At 39.3% G+C, this 18,890-nt stretch overlaps 2 protein-coding genes across 4 annotated transcripts; one reads left to right on the top strand and one right to left on the bottom strand.

The window, feature by feature from the left end:
- Positions 1–266: 266 nt before the first annotated feature.
- Positions 267–10,032, bottom strand: LOC115590507 (GTPase IMAP family member 7-like). 2 transcript variants are annotated; one of them, XM_030431896.1, is made up of 2 exons: positions 9,964–10,032; positions 267–1,651 (listed from the first exon to the last, which is right to left on the bottom strand). In XM_030431896.1, exons 1-2 carry the CDS (start codon positions 9,968–9,970, stop codon positions 831–833), a joined length of 828 nt encoding a protein of 275 aa, XP_030287756.1. In that variant the 5' UTR covers positions 9,971–10,032; the 3' UTR covers positions 267–830. The 2 variants fall into 2 exon arrangements, with proteins under 2 accessions (XP_030287756.1, XP_030287755.1); XM_030431895.1 differs by lacking the exon at positions 9,964–10,032 and adding an exon at positions 2,878–2,952.
- LOC115590498 (GTPase IMAP family member 7-like) lies at positions 5,753–8,970 on the top strand. Of its 2 annotated transcripts, none has more exons than XM_030431879.1 (2): positions 5,753–6,042; positions 7,343–8,970. In XM_030431879.1, exons 1-2 carry the CDS (start codon positions 6,036–6,038, stop codon positions 8,569–8,571), a joined length of 1,236 nt encoding a protein of 411 aa, XP_030287739.1. In that variant the 5' UTR covers positions 5,753–6,035; the 3' UTR covers positions 8,572–8,970. The 2 variants fall into 2 exon arrangements, with proteins under 2 accessions (XP_030287739.1, XP_030287738.1); XM_030431878.1 differs by lacking the exon at positions 5,753–6,042 and adding an exon at positions 6,194–6,447.
- Positions 10,033–18,890: the final 8,858 nt, after the last annotated feature.

Raw genomic sequence — 18,890 nt, 5'->3', positions numbered from 1 at the left:
ATGACAGTCAACCAATGACATCAGCCTCAACTCCACTTGGTGTCTTGTGCTAATTATCATCGTGCTAACATGCTAAACTGAAGATTACACACACCATCAGCATGTTAGTGTGGCTGTAGACATTTAGTCTTGTTTCACTCTTTAGACTGTCGTAATACTTTATGAATATTTAAAATAAACATGTTAGGGTTCTCTATGAAATTGTTTTAATTATCCTGCTTCACCATTCATAAATGAATTACCTTACCAAGAAAGATCATATTAAATAAGTATTACATAGGGTTTTATTGACTCTTCATATGTGATGATACATTTTATTCCCAAAGGAACCACAACTTTTACAGGAGCATTAGAAGAATGTCAGATATTATGTACATACATCACTCTGGTCAGTGTTTGAAAGAGGAAACACTGATCAATGTTTAACAGCGACAGAAATACAACTGACACGTACACTGGTTTGATTACAATATCTTTAAAGTTCTTTTCTATGAATATTGTTAGAAATGTTTGATCTTTGTGATTAGGGTTTACAGAACTGACAGCTGTGGTTAGCTCGTAAAACAGGAATAAGAAAAATAAATGTTTGGTGCTCAGACAAAGTACAACCTATAACATACAACATCTGAATCAACATAATAAGATTAATGGTTAATGATTTAAATCTGATCAGAGATTGTTCATGAAGAATTCTCTCCAGCTCTCTCACATCTCATGGCTCATTACAGGTTTCAAAAATGTTTAAACTTTGGCTGTGAGGAATTTGCTTCATATCAAACTGATTCTTCATTCTTCATTCTTGCGACCGCAGCTTCCTGTGGTGTGTCTGCTCATTTACCTACAAAATATCCTGTAACACCTCCTATCACTGCTCCTACTACACCAACTGCAACTGTAACTCTGCTGAATGACACTTGAAATCCAGAACTTCCTGTGACACCAACAGCGCCTCCTAACAATGCGCCTATTCCAATGACTACCAATCTGATCAACAGCCTCCTAAATTCTCTGCTCTTAGCCCGCTTTCTGAGCAGCATCTTATTGGTGTAGCAGCCTCCATTGTTTTCCATCACAATCTTGTCTATCGTCTTGAGCAGCTCCTCCACCTGGACCTTGTTGCTCCTGTATTCATTCTTTGGTTTTTCTCTCCAGTATTTGTTGTCAACAACGTGGCACCGTCCTCCACACTTCTTCACCAGGTCACTCAAAAACCTATTATTGTGGACAAATGTCTCAATTGTCTCTCCCTCAGGGAGCTGGTCACCATGAGTGAAGACAGCTGTGGAATATTTAAAGACGTCTTCAGAAAAGTATTCTTCTATTATGTTTATTCCAACCTGCTCCTGATCTGTGAATACACCCACTTTGAGCACAATGAGAAAAGCATGAGGCCCAGGAGCACACTCTGTGATACACCTCACTATCTCACGCTTCAGCTCCTCCTCAGATCTGTCTGTGTCAAAGAAACCAGGAGTGTCGACCAGGGTGATGCTTCTTCCACTGACAGATCTGTTTTCTGCTCGACATTTGGTTGTTTCAGAGCTGAAAGTGTGGTTGACATTAAAGAGCTTTTCTCCAAATATGGTGTTCGCCAGGCTGCTTCTCCCAGCTCCAGTTTCTCCCAAGATGACAATTCTCATTGTGTTCGACACTGAAAAAGAATAATGTCCATCAATAATACTGTTTATTTGAGTTTTGGTTGTTTTTATATATTAAAAGATTCCATTCAATACCATAGAAACCCATGTTAGACATTTTTGGCTGCTCTGATTCTAAAAGGTAAGTTAAGTTACATATGCACACACACACACACACACACACACACACACACACATATATATATATAACATATATAACACACATATAAACGTATTTACATAGATACATATATATGTTAGTTCTTTTTATCTTTTTATTAATAACACTTCCACTGAACTCTTGTTCAGTGTGTTCAGTTTTTTATTTTATTTTAACATCTTTACAGGTTTACTTTACTTTTGTCACACTATCATATACTAAATACTCACATAAAATAGAAGAAGCCGTAAAATGTGACAAAACAAGTGTGTCTTATTTGTCCCATTCACTATTACAATCTGGAATTTAATTTGGAGTCACTGGGTAACACAACATGGAAGCTAATGAAAAAAAACAAGCCATTTTTGCAAAATAAATATATAACAAAAAATAAGTGTGCTACATGAGATCTAGTATCATTATCATAATTATCAATGGTATCATCCAGTCAGCATGAAGAAACATTGTTTTTATCTAAATCAAATAAACAGTAGGGTAATTTATCAACGGTCCCTTAGTCGGCCTGCAGCGCTGGGTGTCTCACACACAGACCTGTGTTCAGGGTCGGGAACAGGGAAACATTACATTTTAACAGATGAACTAAATGCACAATTGGGGGGAAATATCACGCACTTTAAATGTCCGACAGCCCATCACTCACATTTTAGTCGCGTCCTTTGTCGTCATTGAAAACAAATCATTTCCTCATAGTTTTGATCGAGACAGATCTATTCTTAGCTCGTCATCTCTCTTCTTCGTCAGTGAAAAAAGTTAACGAACGTTTGTCATTGTTGTTTCAGTTAACGCAATGAACACTGGTGTGAAGGATTGTGGCGACACCGCACTACGTAACAGTGGATTTGTGACCCATGTTCACTTTGCGGTGCTGCAGGGTAGATGTTGTTGTTGTCAACATGGCCGCTGTGTTGCGCGATGTTCTGGGTTTCAGTAAAAAAAAAAGATCAGATCAGATTTAATCTACCTCTCACTGATCCACTAGGATCGACTTTTACGCACGACAGCGTCCATTTTCACCTTTTGTTAAATAGAAACAAGACACGACTGAGAACGATTACTTACCGTCCATGTTCTCAGATGTGAAGCGCCTGTCGGCTCAAAGTGAAAGTAAGAAGAAAGTGAAGTGTAAACTTCTCCCTGTCCAGTAACACACGCCCATGGACAAAACACATGTCACCTTGACCCTTATTTGGTACTTGGCTGGCAGGATTTTTAAATGCGTCACTATGGCAGAAATTGATATTTACCACATTTGCAAAAAACACGAGATCACTTTAACATGAATTTTTAAACTAATGCTAACCAGCTGCTGCTTCTATAAGAATGATTTATCTTTATTCACATTTTCACACACATTTATTCCCCCTTAAAAATAACTTCTCTTCTGCTGTTCACCTGTGTTCCAGTGTGTTGACTTCATTTTATTTGAACACAGATACAATGTTCAATGTTCAATGAATGACCTTGCTCTCCATTCCCTGCTTCGTGTACGCTTTTGGGTCCTACAACCTACAACCGAGTGTAACAAGCCAGGCTGCTTCTCCCAGCTCCAGTTTGTTCGTTTAAACTGTTCGTTTGTCATTCGGTTGTGTTTGTATGGAAGAAATTACACATGAGCTTTGTCATAAAAGTCCTCACTAGTCATACATCTATGGAAGCCCTAGGGGACAGGGAGACATTTTTTTTATTTTTAGGTTTATTCTTTTTGCTCCTCTCAACAGATGAAAAAAAAAATAGAACTTAGAAAATGGAGCACCAAAAAAAAAGAAGAAAACATTTTCCCTTAGTCCTCAGGACTTCAAAACTGGGGTGAGTAGATCATGACTGAATTTTTATTTTTAGGTGACCACCAGTCACCAGAAATACAGTTTTAAAATGTTTTATTTCTGCATGTTTTGATGCAATTTTGAAGGGGGACTCAAAACTACACCTCCACACCTCATTGTATCCTGTGGAAGCAAACATAACTGTTACTATGTATGTTACTATGCACTCCCAGAGTGCATTCAACCTGTGGAGATCCCTCCCCTGTTGCTCTTCTGCAGGTCTCTCCACCCCTTTTTCTCTGTAAAGGCAGTTTTCCCTTATCACACAGCATTATAGGCTGCAAAGACACGAGTATCTTCCAACAGCAGGTGGAGCTACAGGCGCAGAAACTGAAGATAAAAATGGGCTTCTGACACTGGAGTAGAGCATATTTCTGTCTTGAGGACTGGAAAATGATTGTACACTCACATGTCATGTCTGTTCACGATGCTCCAACTTAACACAGGATCTTCATCTCACACATGTTGGGATCTGGATCTCAATGAGAAACCTGGTTCAATAAAGGTTATATACACAGAGCTGATGTGTTTCAGGGGTCTAGAGGGTCACAAATGTTCTACAGATTGTAAAATGTAAGTTGGTCATTAGTTATTATGTGTTGCATAATTAAAAATGAACTGGAGCTGAACTGGAAACCAGCACAGTTTGGACACCAGAGGGCATCAGTATAGTTTAACAGATGAACAGACTGGAGTTATGAACTGAACGACCAAACTGAGCCTCCTCACACATTCCTCAGTCGTTACACAACTTCAGGGATGAACAACTGATTGATGATTAAATTAACACAATTATGTGACAGCATATTTCAAGCCTTCAGTTAAGACTGGGCGCTGGACAACTTCTTCACCACACGCTGTTCAGACTTTAATGATGCTTTATGTCACAGTCTCAAAAAAAAAAAAGCTCGTCCAGAGTGATCCAAGTCCGGCACAAGAAGACTCATCTGAATCCTCGCTGGACTTTAGAAGCCACTTTCCACTCCAGATCTGTCATTTGAGTGAATAACGTTGGTGAACCAATACATTTTGGAAGTTTAAAGCGCGAGAGCTGAAATGAGCTTTGTCCTCGGGTTGTGGTTCTACAATGTGTTGTCACTTTCATAACGCAGTGATGAAGACAAGAGCAACGGGCCTTTATCGAACCTCTATCACTAAAGGATAGAGTCAAGTGTTGGAAATCATGCCAGCTAAAGTAGCACCGTGTGGCTGACACCGCCAATTTCAGAGGGAAAGAAAACATTTTGAGATACAAAAGTATTTTTTTTCACTTCAATTATTTTTGTCATAGTGTGGCCTGCTTTGTAGTTGAACACATCAAACTTAAATCATAGTTTTTTGTGTGTCTATGTAGATATCGTTCATGCAAGTCCTTTGTCCTAATGTTTTAGCTGTTAGCTGTAAGGTAAGCTAGTTCACGACTATAAGAGTCTGGGGTTAGTTGTAACAACCATGAAAATGTTACAACCTACCCTAAGCAAAATTTAATTTGCATTTATATGTTTTCTTTGAATTTCAGTATGTCTAGGTGTTGGACACAACAAGTTTGAGAGAGAGCATCAAATAATGTAAAAAAAGCAGGGAAAGTCCATCAGATCTGTGGCAAAATATGTATGGCATATGCCACGTCACACTGTACAGATTTTTTTAAAGAGAGGAAGAAGTTAGAAGAGAAGGGATGAAGCGAACTTCCGTGTGTAGGCTACCGCAGTGGAAAGAAGGTCTTCACTGATGAACAGGAGAAAGAGCTGACAGAATATCTGATGAGGGCTGCTGATGCATTTTATGGACTGTGTCGATTGTGAGGTAAGCAGAGCTGGTAAAGCATGAGGCAGGGGAAAGTTAGCAATTTATATTGGTGGCAATGTAAAATATAATGGATAGGGGAATATTGAACATTTATTACTATGCGATTAAAATTACAGGTAAGAGAACTTGCACATCAGCTTGCAGTGAAATATGGGTGCAAACATCCAAAGTCATGGGCAGACTGGTTTTCAGCCTACATGAAAAGAAACCCAACTCTGTCCGTTAGGAGTGCGGTGGAACACACACACACACACACACTAATGTTCATTTGTGGAAGCTGGTGTTCAAATGTTGTGTGTAAGACATGTAGGCTACTCTGTGGGCCCATGCAGCCTGCTGTTTGTCTGTCACCACTGTGACTGAAGGTGCAAGACAAACAAGCAGAAATACACAAACACACACACACACACACACACACACACACCCGGACTACGGGGTTAATTGTAACAATTAAATCCTTGTGTGTGGGTCTATACCATACATTTTCTGTTTTGTCCATGGGCGTGTTACAGGACAGGGAGAAGTTTACATTTGACTTTCTTCTTACTTTCACTTTGACCCGACAGACACTTCACATCTGAAAACATGGACGGTAAGTAATCTTTCTCAGTCATGTTTTGTTTCTGTTTTACAAAAGGTGTAAATAGATGCTGTCGTGCGTAAAAGTTCCTAGTGGATCGGTAAGAGGTAAAGTAGAGCAGATTAAATCTGATCTGATCTTTTCTTTACTGAACTCCAGAACATCGAGCAACAACAACAACAGCAACAGCAGCTACCCTGCAGCACCGAAAAGTGAACATGGGACACAAATCCACTGTTACGCAGTGTAGTGTCACCACAATCCTTCACACCAGTGTTCACTGCGTTAACTAAAACAAAAACGACAAACGTTCGTCAACTTTTTTCCATTACTAAGAAGAGAAATGGCGAAGAATCGGTCACGATAAAAACTATGAGGAAATGATTTGTTTTCAACGACGAAGGAAGCGACTAAAATGTGAGTGATGGGCTGTCGGACATTTAAAATGCGTGATATTTTCCCCCAGTTGTGCATTTAGTTCATCTGTTAGAATGACATTTCCCTGTTCCTGATCATGAACACAGATCTGTGCGTGAGACACTCAGCGCTGCAGGCTGACTTAGGGACCGTCGATAAATTACCCTACTGTTTGTCTGATTTAGATAAAAACAATGTTTCTTCATGCTGACTGGATGATATCAGTGAAAAGTACGATTACAAAAATAATATTACTAAACTGATTTCATGTAGCACACTTATTTTGTGTTGTATAATTATTTTGCAGAAATATCTTTAAAATACAATGGCTTGTTTTTTTTTTTTTTCATTAGCATTCATGTTGTGTGACCCAGTGACTCCAAATCAATTCTGAATTGTATTAGTAAATGGGACAAATACGACACACTGGTTTTTATCACATTCTACCGATTCTTCTGTTTTATATGAATATTTATTATGAAAATTAAGCATTTCTCTTCAATAGCTTCCAAATCATGTGACCCAGTGACTGTAAACCACAACATTGGTATGTTTGTTTTCAGTTAAATTATGAAGAAGAAACAAACTTCAACAGCTTCACAATATTCGTATAAAATAGACAAAGCAGTACAATCTATTAAAAAGAGGTGTGTCCTATGTGACCTGTGTAGTGATACAATCTGGTATTGCTTTGGAGTCACTGGGTCACATGATATAGAAGCTATTAAGCAGAAATGCTGAATTTTCAAATCCAAATATTGCTTTACCCTTTGCCATTGAGATATTGAACCAATGAGGATTTTTATTGTAACTGTGCCGTTACTTCTGTATCTTATTATAAATGAAAACAACCAAAAGACAAACAGTATTATTGAAGGACATCATTCTTTTTCAGTGTCAGACAGAAGGAGAATTGTCATCTTGGGAAAAACTGGAGCTGGGAAAAGCAGCCTGGCTAATACCATATTTGGAGAAGATGCGTTCAAGATCTACCACAATTTAAAATCTGGAACAAGAGAATGTGGAGCAGAAACCAGATCTGTCAGTGGAAGAAGCATCACTCTGATCGACACTCCTGGTTTCTTTGACACAGACAGATCTGAGGAGGAGATGAAGCCTGAGATAGTAAGGTGTATCACAGAGTGTGCTCCTGGGCCTCATGCTTTTCTCATTGTGCTCAAAGTGGAGAGATTCACAGATCAGGAGCAGGAAGTCATCAACAAAATACATGAATACTTCTCTGAAGAAGCTTTCAAATATGCCACAATTGTCTTCACTCATGGTGACCAGCTCCTAGAGGGAGAGACGATTGAAGAACTGGTCACGAAAGTTAAGCCTGTGGATGACCTGGTGAAGAAGTGTGGAGGACGATGCCACGTCGTTGACAATAAATACTGGAAAGACAAACCAAAGCATGAATACAGGAGCAACAAGTTCCAGGTGGAGGAGCTGCTCAAGACGATAGACAAGATGGTGATGGAAAACAAAGGAGGCTGCTACACCAATGAGATGCTGCAAGCAGTGAAGCAAATGATAAAACAGGAGGAGGAAAACATTAGACAGTCACCAGGAAACATGACACAGGAAGAGATCAGAGAGAAGGCTAAGGGTGGTGCTTTTGACAGGCTCTTGATCAGACTGGTAGGTGTTGGAACAGGTGCATTGCTAGGTGCTTTCTTGGGTGTAGTAGTGTTGGGTGGATTAGTTGTCATAGGATTGAAAACTATAACACCATTAGCAAGTTTGGTCACTGCAGCATCAACAGCTGCAAAGGCGTTAGGAGCAGCAGCAGGAGGAGCAGCAGCTGGAGGAGCAGCAGCAGGAGGAGGAGCAGCAGCAGGAGGAGCAGCAGCTGGAGGAGCAGCAGCAGGAGGAGCAGCAGCTGGAGGAGCAGCAGCAGGTGGAGGAGCAGCAGCAGGAGGAACATTAGCTGCAGGAATTATCAGCATTGCAAAGACATCTGCAGTTGCAGGAGCAGTGATAGGAGGTGGTACAGGATATCTTGCAGCTGAGGGAGCAGAAACACCCCAGGAGGCAGCAAAGATGGCAGCAGAGGCCGTCAAGAATGAAGCTCTATATGTCTTAGATTTAGCAAATGAAGTTGTGGAAAAAATATTCAAATAGTCAAAGTGAAAATACAGTTAAACGTCTAATGAACTAAATAATAAAATAATAAAAAGCTCTATCTCCCAGAAGAATTGATTACAATATTTATCAAAACAATATTTAACAACTGAGCAAACCAAAGAGAGTTTGATTAAAATATTGAATTGTTTTTGGACATATGACTGTTAAGGTTGTTTAAAGCAAACCAGTGTACACTGTTGGTTGTATTTCTGTATTTAGCCTTGTGATATTGGTCACTGTTTCCTGTTGCTAACCATAAAATATCACTTATTTGCAGCAAACGTTTGTTAGACAGGCTTTTCTGATGCTCACGCTAGTACAGTGTTGTTTCATTGTGGATTACAATGTACCATCAAATGTGAACAATCAATAAAATGAGACTTTTATTTCTGCAAATATAGTGTTTTACTTGTAAAGTCTCCAGAGTATAAATGGTGCATTGGAATGATGGAAACAATTGCACAAATGAGTACTCCAAACATGTTTTTTTGAGATCATTATAGAGTGAAACAAGTCCATGCTAGCAGCTCTGTAACACTGTGCAAATGCACAGCTAGTGTCCGCTTGTTAACAACCTCACAGTGACAATGATACCATACTGGTGTTTAGTATGTGTAATGGTAATCACATTCATCATGAAAATTAGGAGAAAGTACAGTGAAGCCTGACGTCATTGGTCGGACATATATCAACCCAGCAGACAAAGTAGCTACAAGGTTCCCCGTCTTTAGTGACTTCAACATTAAAGTGATGGCAACGCATTAATGCATTTTTGCCTTTTGGTAATTTAAGTATATATTCATGCAATACTTTTCTACTTTCTCTTAAAGACTACCTCTATTTGTAGCTTCAGCAACAGCATCAATCAAGGTCTAATTCCTGGTTAAAATAGGTTAAAAGCGGTTAAAAACAGATGTGGTTTAAAAATGGACACCCCCCCATATATATATGTTTTATTTTATCATGACAGGGTGCTTCTATTTTTTTACTTTAACGAGTGAGCGATGTGTCAAAAAGCCCAGGTATTTTCGATCCATGCGATGATTCTTCCACTGACAGATCTGGTTTCTGCTCGACATTTGCTCATTCCTGATTGAGGTGAATTGTATACCTTGAACACAGTCTGTCCAAAGATGGTGTTGGCGAGGCTGCTCTTTCCAGCTCCAGTTTTTCCCAAGACCACAATCCTCCTTGTTGCTGCTATATGACAATACAGCCTCTGAATCAGTTATTTACAGTACATGTTAATCTGTTTTGTCCTGATGTTGCAGGAGAGAAAAAGAAGCTCAACAACTGTGAAACTTTGCTCACACACACAAATTTAAAAAACACACATAAACCTCCTATGAATTTTGATTAATAACTTTCTGTGTGTGTAGAATAACTTACCATTCATGCTTCCAAAATTAGAAATCAGTGCAGAGGATGTTACAACTGCCTCTTTTCTTCTGTCTTACTTCGGTTTGCCTCTCACTTTCCCTTTTCTACCTCCCTGACTTGTTTCCTGGCAGCAGGCTAATGGAGCTTATCACACAATGCACTTCTATTTTTAGACATGTGTGAGAACTAATCATAAGCTGCAGCTCTTTTGTCAATGTCCAAAGATTGAAGAAACACATACAAAACAAAAAAAAATCAAGCAATTCAAACACTCAAACTGTCAGTTACACAGCCACACCTATGTTTATCTACACTGTAAACCCGAACGTTCAAAGTAATTAAATAGATTAAGTGGTGTATACTCAAAGTTTTAGAAAAGTTCTACTAACTTAATTATGTCAAGTTGGTGTAACATGTTCTTCCTTTTTGAGTAATTTTAACCAATAATTCTTGATTTAATGGAACTATTTTATGTATAAGTAAGCACAACTTAAAAACATCATTTAAGTACAACTTAACAGAATTAAGCGCATGCAAAGAATGTCCTGTTATTTTTATTGTTTTAAATAGGCATGATTTAAAAATACTTACTTTATATAGCACATGCTAAAATACAATAACATCTCAAAGTGTTTCCTGAAATAAATACAATCGATCATAACAAATAAATTGCAATCATAGCCTAAAATGTGATTGGAGCAAATGGTCTGAAATGCATTTTGGAAGACAACATGTATCTATTTTATTAAATTTTGGGTATTTTTATTGGCATCAGTTTAATGTAGCCTATATATTATTCATATGTGTTGAGCAGCTCAGGGATATTTTTTTATTCTGTGTTAATCTCTGATTCACCCTCCGAAGCAGAGTGCGGCGCTAATGCGTTTACTACACTGATTCCTTACCGCTCTTTGAAACACAGAAGAAAAGTTTAAATGTTTGGTTGGCGGCCGGAAGCAAGTTCGACCTACGTGTCAGCAGCCGAGACTTACAGTAAGTTTTGAATGTTAATATTTAAGCACTTTTACTTATTTAACACCATGGATTGTGATAAAGTTAGTTTACTAGTGATGGCAAGATGAAGCTTCATGAAGCATTGAAGCTTTCCATCCAATTGGTTCACACATGGGCCGAAGCTTCATGGTGCTTCATTTGCTCTACTGTGCCACAGTGGCGGTTCTAGACCAGGTTTAATAGGGGGCCAGGTTGGGACCGGCTTTTTTGTTGGGGGCCACATACAACCCAGGAAAAACAGACAAATCCCTCATTCAGACAAGGGATAAATGGAACTTAAAACAGTGTTAATTTCAACAATTTTGATTGGGTAGTAAACTGCTGATACACTTTATTCCTGTCTTTCCCTTCAGTTCAAAATCATTGCAAGAAATCTGTCATTGTATTATTGATGCAGACTCCCTGTCAGGGGGGGCCACAGGGGGGTCTGGACTCAGAGTCGGACTTACTCGGATTTTAGGTTTTTTGTGTGTGATATGTTTGGGGAAAAACCTTACCAGTGATGCTTTAGTTTGTAGAAATGGCATTATTGTTAATGCAGTAAAGTTCAAGTGCTGCTGCTTTTCTTTACAGTAATGTTAATTTTGCCTGATGGCTTTAGTAGCTTGACACTTGATCAAATGAAAAGATCAGGGAAAGTTTTTAGAATTTGACACTCTTTGAATGCTTTAAAGCCTAATTGTTCAGTTGCTGATCAGTTTATGCCTTTGCATCCCTCTGTTCCAGTTGCATGAAGTTAAAACAGAGTTAAGAAGATAACTGGAGATCAGATAAAGATACCAGGTAATCCAATGAATGAATTCTTCTATCAACCACCCCTCCCCTCCCTTTAATACCAATAAGTTTTTTTTTTTTTCTCAGACAATGTTTAAGTGTGGTAACCCTAAATCATACACACCCCCACATACACATATCATTGTTTATTCTACTTGCCAGTTTGATCAAAATAAAACTTTTTGCCTTATTCAATTCATGAATGTGTTCTGTTCATAAATACCATCTTCCTAATTGATATATAACCTTTGGCACTGTACAGATCATATTTTACTCAACTTTGTATTTGCTTGCATAAAAGAAAGATGATTTGTCTAAAATTAAGTCCAAAATTTCATTCAAGAATTGCCTTAAAAACATGCTAAAAACTAATAAGTTTACTTGAGCTATTTTCCATCTATAGATGTTATATTAAACAAATTCTTTTGAGGAAAACATGTTGTCATTTTAAAGCATAATTCTGTTTTAAAAGTTTTAGATGGTGGTCTAAAATTTGTAATTCTTTTCTTTGCCTTTTAGGTTGCTGGTTCCAAAATTATGTGGGCGTGTAAGTTGTGCACAGCTCCTTTCACGTCCAGAATACAGTTATTTAAACACTACAGATTGCGGCACAGCCACTTTTCCAGAATCAGCCCTCTTCCATGTCTCTACACTGATTGCATTTGTACATTTCAGACATTTAATGCACTGAGTACTCATTTGTCAAGATATCACACAGCACAGCCTAGCAGTTGTACAGAGCAGAGTCAGGGGCCTGTGTTATTTAAATGCCCTTTATGCACATTTCAGCAACCCTTTTCTGAATCAGCCGTTTTCAGTCATCTCAGAAAGCATTTGAAAAGTCATGAAACTGTGACATGCCCATATAAGGATTGTAGCTATAGCACAAATGTGTACTCGTTGTTTAATTCTCATAAAAGTAGAGTGCACCAAGCAAGTCTTGCATCAGACTTTCAAACTGATATTGTCACTGAGGATTCCCATAATCGTCAAGCCAGTATTTCTGAAGTAACCAATGATTTGCATGAAGAATGTCCAGGCCAGAGCACAGAACTAGGGAATGGTGATCAGTGTGACACTGGGAGTCTAAGAAATCAGCTGAAAAAAAATTGATCTTCCTTATTCCTAAAGATGCAGGCTATCCTCCATGTCTCAAACACAGCTACTCAGGAAATAGTAGACCACTTGAATCAGATCTTCTCCTTATCTGAGCCACTGATCAAAGAAGCAATTAATGACATACTGCAAAGAAATGGTCACACTATTGCAGAACCTACACTGAGTGAAGTTGTTGCCGCTGTCATGGACTGCAATGTTCTCTCTACATCAACCTCTAAAGGTGCAGAGTTGAGTTCATCCAAGCGCAGAAAAACCTTTATTGAGCACAACTATCCGTGTGTTATGCCAGTGGAGTATCAGTTGGAGCAACCTGGACATACCAGCATGTATGTTCCTATCCTGTCAATGATTCAAGAGTTGTTTAAAAACACAGACATTCTTGACAAGATCACTGAAACAAATACTGCATCTGGTCAATATGTATCATGCTCCAATGGCTCTCATTTCCTTGAAAATGAGTTACTGTCAACAGGGGATCTCATCCTACCACTCCAGCTATATATAGATGACCTTGAAATTGCTAATCCGCTTGGCACATCACGCGAAATTCACAAATTTTGCGCTGTATGTTGGGTCCTCGCTAATGTGCTACCAAAATACAGATCAGCATTACATGCTATACAGCTAGCAATACTGGTAAAAGTGACAGACCTCCATAAGTGTGGATATGCAGCTGTACTTGCTCCATTGCTGCATGATCTTCATACTCTGGAAAAAGACGGTGTCTTCATCGAAAGAGTTGGTCAGAATGTCAGAGGCACTGTCTTTTGTGTTTCTGCTGACAATTTGGCTGCTCATGGATAAGGTGGCTTTGTAGAGTCATTTAAAGCAGGCCATGTTTGCAGATTCTGTTTGGGCTCAGTTGAACAGTTTCAAGTTACTGAAGTCAGAGAGGGAAAGTTCCAAGAAAGAACCAAAGCCAGCCATGACCTACATGTACAAACTGTTCAAGAAAGTGACACTTTGAGCATCCACTTTGGTGTTAAAGGTGGCTGTGTCTTGCGTGAGTCCCTGGATTACTTCCATACAATCACAGGGTTTCCTCCTGATATACTCCATGATCTTCTGGAAGGTATCGTTCCCATGGAGCTTGCTCTTTGTGTTAAAGAGATGATCCGGCTGAAGTACTTCACTTTGGAGTATTTGAACAACAAGATTACATCATTCCCATATCAACACACTGATAAAGTGGATAGACCTCAGCCACTTCCTAAAACGTTTCTTTCTCGAGGAACGATAGGAGGTAACGGACATGAAAATGCCACTCTGCTCCGACTTCTTCCATTGCTTGTTGGCAGTGTAGTACCAGAGGGGGATGGGACATGGGCAGTTTTGATGGAGCTGAAAGAGGTGGTAGAGTTAGCATTGTGCCCATTCTTTACTGATGAAACCTTAGACTACTTTGTGTGCAAAATCAGTGATCATAGACAGGCACTGCTAGAGGTTTTCCCTGAGGTTAAGCTCCGCCCTAAACATCATTATGTGGAGCATTATCCTGCTCTAGTCAAGTGCTTTGGGCCCCTGCTGCACGTTTGGACCATGCGGTTTGAGGCCAAGCACCGCTTTTTCAAAAGAGTGGTGCATGACGCTCAAAACTTCAAAAATATTTTGAAGACGATGGCAGTCAGACACCAACACATGATGGCATATCATCTTGCTTCACCATCATTTTTCAAGCCAAAAACTCAGGCATCCAGGGTTGACTCTGTTCTGGTTTCAGCGCTACCAGAGGTTGCTCAAGTACACATTAGACAGCAAACAACTAGTGACACAATCTATGAGACATCAAATGTAACCATTGATGGCACAGACTATGTCTGTGGAATGTTTCTGTCTGTAGGAGTTAGCGGTGGACTGTCTAAATTCAGCAAAATAGAACAGATCTTCCTTGTGAATCACAACGTATCTTTTCTGTGTTGGGATTATGGCTCGTGGTATGTAGAACATATACGGTCCTATGAGCTGTCAACTGCAGAGACAAGCCTGTCAATCCACCTGCATTCTGGTCTGAATGATACAGTCCCTCTCTCAGCATACAAGATAGATGGCTTGCTGCTGCTGACCCCCAAGCGGTTCATTCAAGTGAGACAGAACTGAGTTCAGGTAATAATGAAGTGTTCTTTTATTTAACAGTTATTGTGTCTGTATTCACTCTCTGTTTAATTAAGGAATTTATAAGCTGTATATGGTACTCTTTAACAACCTGATATTGTCTTTTCATTAGCACAATGGCAGCTGCATCCCCACAACCAATGATTCTGCGTGTTGTTGAGCCAGACAAGGCTAGAAAATTAAAACTCAGCTCACGACCTGCCTCTGTTGATGCACTGATCAACACTATAAAAGAACAACTGGAAATTGACCTTGACTTCAATTTGCTTTATGAAGATCCAGACTTTGATGGGAAACTTACTTCCCTTACAGACATTGGGAATTGCCACAAAAAGCTGTTGTGCACATCTCACGTCCACAAGCCTCCACCTCTATTGCATCTACTGCTTTACTTTCAGATGTGTTATCTCCAGAGCGTTTCAGCAGGTGGCCTCCAAGTCCTTTTCCAGTTCCCACATTTGCATTTGATGTTGAACTGAAACTTAGAAATGGAAATGCAGAATATGAGAAGAACAACACAAGCCTTAAGTTGACAAGAGACCTAAAGCACGACATTTTAGAAAGGCTTGCATCTACTTTATATGGTTTTAAGGCTTACCCAAGTGATAAAGAGATTGCAGTGGCTGCTGAGGCTCTTGTAGCCAAACATCCCTGCTTGAAGGAAGCAGGATCTGAGACTGGCTGGTATGGATGGAAAAACAGCATAAAGTTTAAGATGGGCAATTTCAGGAACAAGATGAGAGGGGCTGGATGTCAGGAGGTCATGGTAAATGCTGGAAAAAGAAGTAGAAGTCATCCTGAAAATGAACCTTCACATTCTAACATTAAAAGACCCAGGCGTGCAGAAGTCAACTTCCTACCCAACTTTCCCCAAGGAAAGGATCCTTCAAGCCTTGAGCAGTTGAGGCAGACAATTGTTGAAGAGATGAAGAAGACTGAGAAGGACCTCCCCCTCATTAGAAAGATGATGGAGACCACATTTCCGCTACGCCGACAGACCATTGTAATATCATGCCCAGCAGTGAAGGAGCTCATGGACCTCTGGCCTGCTCTCAAAATGGAATCTGAGGTAATATGGATCAGCTCTCTCTTTTAAAGTGAAAATTGTGATTCTTACTCATTTGGCCGCTATTTTCTGCTTCATAAATGTGTGCTAGATCCTTCGAATTGAACTGTTTTTAAGTGTTGTTGCTGTATTCTCCTGCTGTTATTTCAATGTAGTTGTATGCAGTGTTCCATCGTATTACCAATCAGAACCTGCCTAACACGTTCTATGCTGAACTTGACCACCGTCTTCCTCGACTGATGTCCATATTCAGATAGAAGGCATCCAAAACTGGGAAGATAGCAAATGCTCTTGCTGAAATTTTAAAAATCCACGATGAACAGGTAAATTAATTATTACAGATTTCATAGGTGGAACCAGTGCAGCATTGATTCAAATGAGCTTTGTAAATTTAGCAATTAGTCCACTTTTTGTTTGCCATTTGTCTGATTGATTGCATTAAAAATGTGAACAGGTTAGTTGTGGACATATGTTCTGATTAGACTGTTTAAAATCAGCTTTGTTCAATAAACTCTTCAGCCTATACAATTCTGTTTTTATCTGAATAGGAAATTCATGACATTCACACCGAGTGCACTACTGTACTCCGGGCCCTTCCTGTGTATCTGCATGAGGATGTTTCTGGATTTTTCAGAACCTGCACAGTGAGTCTCCTTAAGTCACTAACAGATCCATCCATCCATCCATCCATTCATCCATCCATCCATCCATCCACTCATCCATCCATTCACTGTGTCTGGGATCTTATTCTTTCAAAAAGTTCTTTCCAAAGTTCATGACCATAGGTGAGGATAGGAACGTAGATTGACCGGTAAATTGAGAGCTTCAGCTTTCAGCTCAGCTCTTTCTTCACCACGACAGACCGATACAACGACTGCATTACTGCGGCCGCTGCACCGATCCGCCTGTCAATCTCACGCATCCTTCCCTCACTCGTGAACAAGACCCCAAGATACTTCTACCTCCACTCTCCCCCAACCTGGAAGGAGCCTTACAGATTCTACTGTGTATTATGTATCTCCCCCCTCTCTCTCTCATCCCATTTCCTGTCATATCTTCAGCTGTACTATCAATAAAGCCGATAAAAGGCCAAAAAGAATATTAAAAAAGAGAAGATACTAACACATTTTAGGATTTACCTTTGTTTAGTCTACCCATCCAGGAGAGACACGCAGCAAAGGGCACTCAGGCTGGGACTCGAACCCGGGGCCACCGCAACAAGGACAGAGTCTCTGCACATGGGGCACCCGCTCTACCAACTGAGCTAAACGGCACCCCAATATGTTTGTATTTTGATGAACTGTTTACATAATACACAGTAGAATCTGTAAGGCTCCCTCCAGGTTGGTGGAGAGCTCCTGCCTCAAGTGGAGCAGTTTTTGTCTGTTTTCTTCCTCCTCACTACAAGGGAACTGTATTGGTGTTCACACTTCCCTGTAAATGTCCTTTAGCTTGATTTTAGTCTCGCACACCAGATTCTCTGGTAATTTGTGAGGATTTGATTCATGTGTGCAAAACATGGATCTTGTGTTTTTAGCCTCTTCCAATGAGACCCAGGTCTCCCTTGTAAAAGAGTTATTGGATTTCAATGGGACTTGGTTAAAGAAAGATAAATGATATGTTATCTGTTCTGTTCCATGTGTTAGTTTGTGATTAGTATCTCTTTTTCATTCATTCAGGACGAGTCCGATGAGCCAGAGCTTGGTGGGATTGCAGTGGGCCTCCTTACTGTGATCAGTGACCATAACACAAGACCAATTCACTACGACCCTGTGAGAGTCTCAGTTGTCATTGAAAGCGATGCCCTTGTCAGCCTCCCCAGCCTCGACAATGCCTTCCTGGTAGTCTTTGGACTGATATACGCGCTACACCTCAGCTATCCCAAAGCACTGACCAACACTTTTGATTTCACTCAAAAGATTTTACTTGGTCTACAAAGTGATAAACTGTCACCCAGGTTGCAGACCCTCAAGAATGACTTGATGATTTAAAAACTCATCTGAAAGAAATTGCTGCCCTGTTGCCTTATTCAGGAATTAGCCAGCAAGCCAAAAGCACAGGGTTTATTCTTTTATAGCTGATAACGAAAGATCATTTCATTTGTGTATTTATTATTATTTATTATTGTTTTTGATTATTTTCTTTACTATCTGATTATTTGTTTGGTCAACTGTTTAAGAGGTTTTCTTCTTAAAGAAAGTAAGTTTGTAAGAAACTGTGTTTTTTAAGTTTGCCTCAATAACATTGAGTTTAACAATGGAGTTTGGAGTTTGGAGTCACATGACAACACAAACTAATAAACCTTGATTTTGGTTAACATAAAATGGTGTGGTTGTGTACTTATTTTTTAAAGTTCTGTGAACTTATTCCAGTGTTTTTGAAAACTGGAAACTTTAAGTCATATTAACTGCAAATAATTGAGTTGCCTAAACAGAAAACTTTAAGTCATATTAACTGCAAAGTTTTGAGTTGAGCTTAATGAGCACTTTAATTTAACAGTTATCAAAAGGTACAAGTAGCAAGTCATCCAACCTTTTAAGTTCTGGAAAATGTTGACTTTTGAGTTCATCAACTCAAAACAATTGAGGCAATCGATTGCCTCAAACATTTTAAGTTTGGAGTCACATGTTTTTAAGTAAACAAACTCAATATATTGGACAAATGTGTACTTAAAAACAATAACAACACAAACTAATTAACTTTGAGTTTGGTTAACACAAAAATGGTGTGGTTGTGAACTTATTATTTTTAAGTTCCGTGAACTCATTCCAGTGGATTTGAAAACTGGAAACTTTAAGTCATATAACTGAAAATAATTGAGTTGCCTAAACAGAAAACTTTAAGTCATATT

This window comes from Sparus aurata, chromosome 10, assembly GCF_900880675.1.
Source record: "Sparus aurata chromosome 10, fSpaAur1.1, whole genome shotgun sequence".
NCBI classification, from domain to species: Eukaryota; Metazoa; Chordata; class Actinopteri; order Spariformes; family Sparidae; genus Sparus; species Sparus aurata.
This window is presented reverse-complemented; position numbering and strand designations above follow the sequence as displayed.